Source organism: Vicia villosa, unplaced genomic scaffold (assembly GCF_029867415.1).
Source record: "Vicia villosa cultivar HV-30 ecotype Madison, WI unplaced genomic scaffold, Vvil1.0 ctg.000567F_1_1, whole genome shotgun sequence".
NCBI lineage: Eukaryota > Viridiplantae > Streptophyta > Magnoliopsida > Fabales > Fabaceae > Vicia > Vicia villosa.
The window spans coordinates 833,539-837,094 of NW_026705260.1; the positions used below are offsets into that span (position 1 = coordinate 833,539).

A 3,556-nucleotide genomic window follows, 5' to 3' on the forward strand; every position below is an offset into this window, starting at 1 on the left:
TGTAATTTCTTCCGATCTAAATTTGTGTCCCATTTTCTCTGGTTTCAAATTATTTTATTTCCATCGATTTAAGTTTGTGTGATGTAGAGTAATTTTTATTAAATCATAAAATTAAAATTTTAAAAATATTTTTCTTATAATTATTTTATTTATACAATTCATTTTATTTTTATATAACAGAAATAGTTGATAATCAAAAAATTAATTAAAAATCTTAAATGAATTAAATAAAATTATTCAATATAAATGCGAAAACAAAACACTTACAAATATTTGGTCATAAAATCCATAAAATCAAAGAAAGTTATTAAAATAAAATATAGTAGTAAAAAAAAATTTCGCTCATTTGAAGATGGTCAAAAAGGCTATATACACATTAAAACAAATCATATAAAAATTGCTATTATTTTCTTATATAACGAAAACAGCTGATAGTCAAAAATTAAGTTGTCAATTTTAAACGAATAAAATCAAATTATTTAATATAGTTGACTTTGAAAACAAAAATGTCTCCATATTTGTCATAAAATCTACAAAATCCAACAATAAAAATCTTTATTAAAAGATAACAAATCGTATAAATCTATTATACAAATCTCAATCTCAATCTCAAACTAAATCTAAATCTAAATAGAAACCCTCAATTCTTCTATTATATAAGAACATATTTGTGTGTTGCCTTCATACACACAAACTACTTACATTATCTCTCTCTTTTTCATTTAGATTTTTATTTTTCGCTCAATCATGCGTCCACCAATGAAAAAAATCAAGGGTTAAATGGTATTCACCCCCCTGCCAATAGGGCGTGTTTCAGATTTCCCCCTGAATATTTTTTTTAAAGATCACACCCTCATAAAAATAAAAAACCAATTTAACCACACCCTCTTACCAGCCTTGCTGACTGGGCAGTTGATTATTTGGTGACATGGCAAAGACCAATTGCTGACTGTGTGTTGTATTGATTTCTAGGGTTCTATTTCTTCCCCATTTCCCCATTTGTACGAGATTCAATTGCATTGTTCTTCCTCACCCTGTTCTTCTTCCTCGTCCGTTCAAATCGTTCTCGCAGGCCATGGTTGGAAGCAGTTCACGCGCGAGCACGGTTGGATCAGTATCATCGCATGATTTGCCCAGATGTGGGTGTGGTAACACGATGAAGATGTGGAGAGCCAACACAGTGCAAAATCCCAACCGGAAATTCTGGAAATGTCGAAGCTCTGGGGTGAGTATGTCTATGTCATGGATATAATATTGATCTTTCTTATGCTAATTCAGTTTCCATATCCTTTTGTGTAGACTGTTAATAGCTGTGAACTATTTCTATGGGATGATGAAATACTTCATTTCAGCAAAGGAGAAGCTGTAACTTCACCATTTTGTAAGAAGTGTGATATTCTACAATTGAAATTGGAATCAGTGTCAACCAAATTGGAGAAAGCGAAGATGAAGGTTGAAGTTCAGAAAAGGAAAAACATGCAGCTTAGGATAGTTCTTATTGTGTGTTGTATGATTGTTGTATGTATTTACAATTTCTACTAATCTGTCTAATTTAGTTAAGTTTGATTGATGTAATTTTCAATGATGTGTAATATACTTGGAAACATCTTTTTAATGGAAGGAGGTTCATGTATTTTTTGAGAGTTTAGTTTGCTGTCAAAAAGGAATAACAGATGCATAATTGAATTGATACCAAAAGCACATTTGTGCATAATTCAGATCATATTTAAATAACATATGCATAACTGAGTTGATACCAAAAGCACCTTATGTGCATAATTAGTTCATTACTGAAATGCATTAAAAGCACAAATGTGCATAATTCTGTTTACAAGACAAAAGGCACCAACATGTGCAATTCAGTCAATACACAAAGACAAAATAAACAGTCATTACAAAAGGCACCAAAATGTGCAATTCAGTCAATACACAAAGACATAGTGCAAGACTTAGTAGTTACAAAAGGCACCAACATGTGCAACAGACAAAATAAATAGACATAATAAACTACAAGTCATTGATAGACTTCTTTTTAGGGGTCTTCTTCATAGTCTTCTTCCTTTGTGAGTCATTGCCATCACCCTCATCTGTTATCAAAAATGGTTGTTCTGGTGCAGACCCAGGGCCATCACCCTCATCTCTTCTCTATTCCAATATCTTCCATTAACAGCTGTATAAACCACTTCCAAGATTCTTTTGTTTCTGTTTCAACAACCCCAAATGCCAATGGAAAATATTGATCATTGGGGTCCCTTCCCACTGCTATCAACAACTGCCCTCCATACTTAGTCTTCAAATGACAGCCATCAACCCCAATAAAAGGTCTACAACCATGTATGAACCCTTGTTTACATCCCTCAAAACAGAAATAGAATGAACCAAATCTTGGTTGGATGGAAGGTGATGGCCTCTCAATGTTGATCTTTACAGTGTTTCCAGCACTCACCCTGTGTAACTCAGCTGCATACCTCCACAAGTTAGAATATTGTTTGTCTGCATCCCCTTCTATCATTTGTCTTGCTATCATTTTTTCTTTCCATGCCCTGCCCACAGTGATCCCCACTCCATAATTTTGCCTCATATCTTGAATAATATCACTTATCCTCAAATTTTCACAGGTCTGCATTTTCTTAACAACTGCCTTGGCCACCCACTTTGAATTTGCAGTTTTGTTATCCAAAACCCTAGCACATGTGTGTGTGTCCTTTATAGTCTTAATTGCATAAGTGTGCTTGTGGCCCACTTTGGAACATAGCATTAAAAAACCACACTTTGCTTTACATTCAACTCTCACCCTATACCCCTCATTTTTAACAAATGTTATTTCCCTACCATTTAAAACTGTCCACTCACGTATAGCCTCCCTAAAGTCATCTAGGGAAGTGAACTCCATGCCCCACTTAAACTTAAAGTCCTTTGTAAGTTGTTCCTTCTTGAACTTTTCAAACTTTGGTTTTTTGTCATCTTCTGAGTTATCAGGGTCAGAACTATTAAGCTCTTCACTAAGGTATTCCTCTTCATCCTCATCATCACATTTCTTCTTCTTTGGACATGGTAACAGGCCTGCAATGACTGGACCCTCCCTAATTGGTACAGTTACATCAACACCATCAACATCATCAAACCCATCAACAATGGCAGTTGTCCTTTCATCCTCACTATCATTAAAACCTTCAATAACTTCTTCATCACTAACCTCTAAATCAGACATATACTTAGGGATGACATTCCCAGCTACACTCGTATCATGTTCAACAAAAATTTCCCCATCCACTTGCATCGCACTACAATATGCAGCAAAATCATAGGCATCCCCATCATTTGTAATCTGAAAGTAATTAGGGTCTATGTCAACTATCTTGGTCCATAGCCTAAAACAACCTTCTACGTACCCCCACCCAGTTACTAAGTTAAGAATATGATGCATTGTCCACTCATCTATATGTTCCCCCGAAACTAAAGTAGAAACGCCACCCCTATAGATCGTTTCACCATTATTATCAATAAACTCTCCTCCATGTCGAAACAGAGCATTAAACAGAACATTGGGCTGAAA

The 3,556-nt window shown here is 34.6% G+C and overlaps 1 protein-coding gene across 1 annotated transcript; it reads left to right on the plus strand.

Annotated features, from left to right (window-relative positions):
- Positions 1–912: 912 nt before the first annotated feature.
- LOC131629483 (uncharacterized) lies at positions 913–1,594 on the plus strand. Its single transcript, XM_058900270.1, has 2 exons — positions 913–1,225; positions 1,300–1,594. The coding sequence occupies exons 1-2, from the start codon at positions 1,076–1,078 to the stop codon at positions 1,540–1,542; spliced, it is 393 nt and encodes a 130-aa protein (XP_058756253.1). The 5' UTR covers positions 913–1,075; the 3' UTR covers positions 1,543–1,594.
- The last annotated feature ends 1,962 nt before the right edge of the window (positions 1,595–3,556 follow it).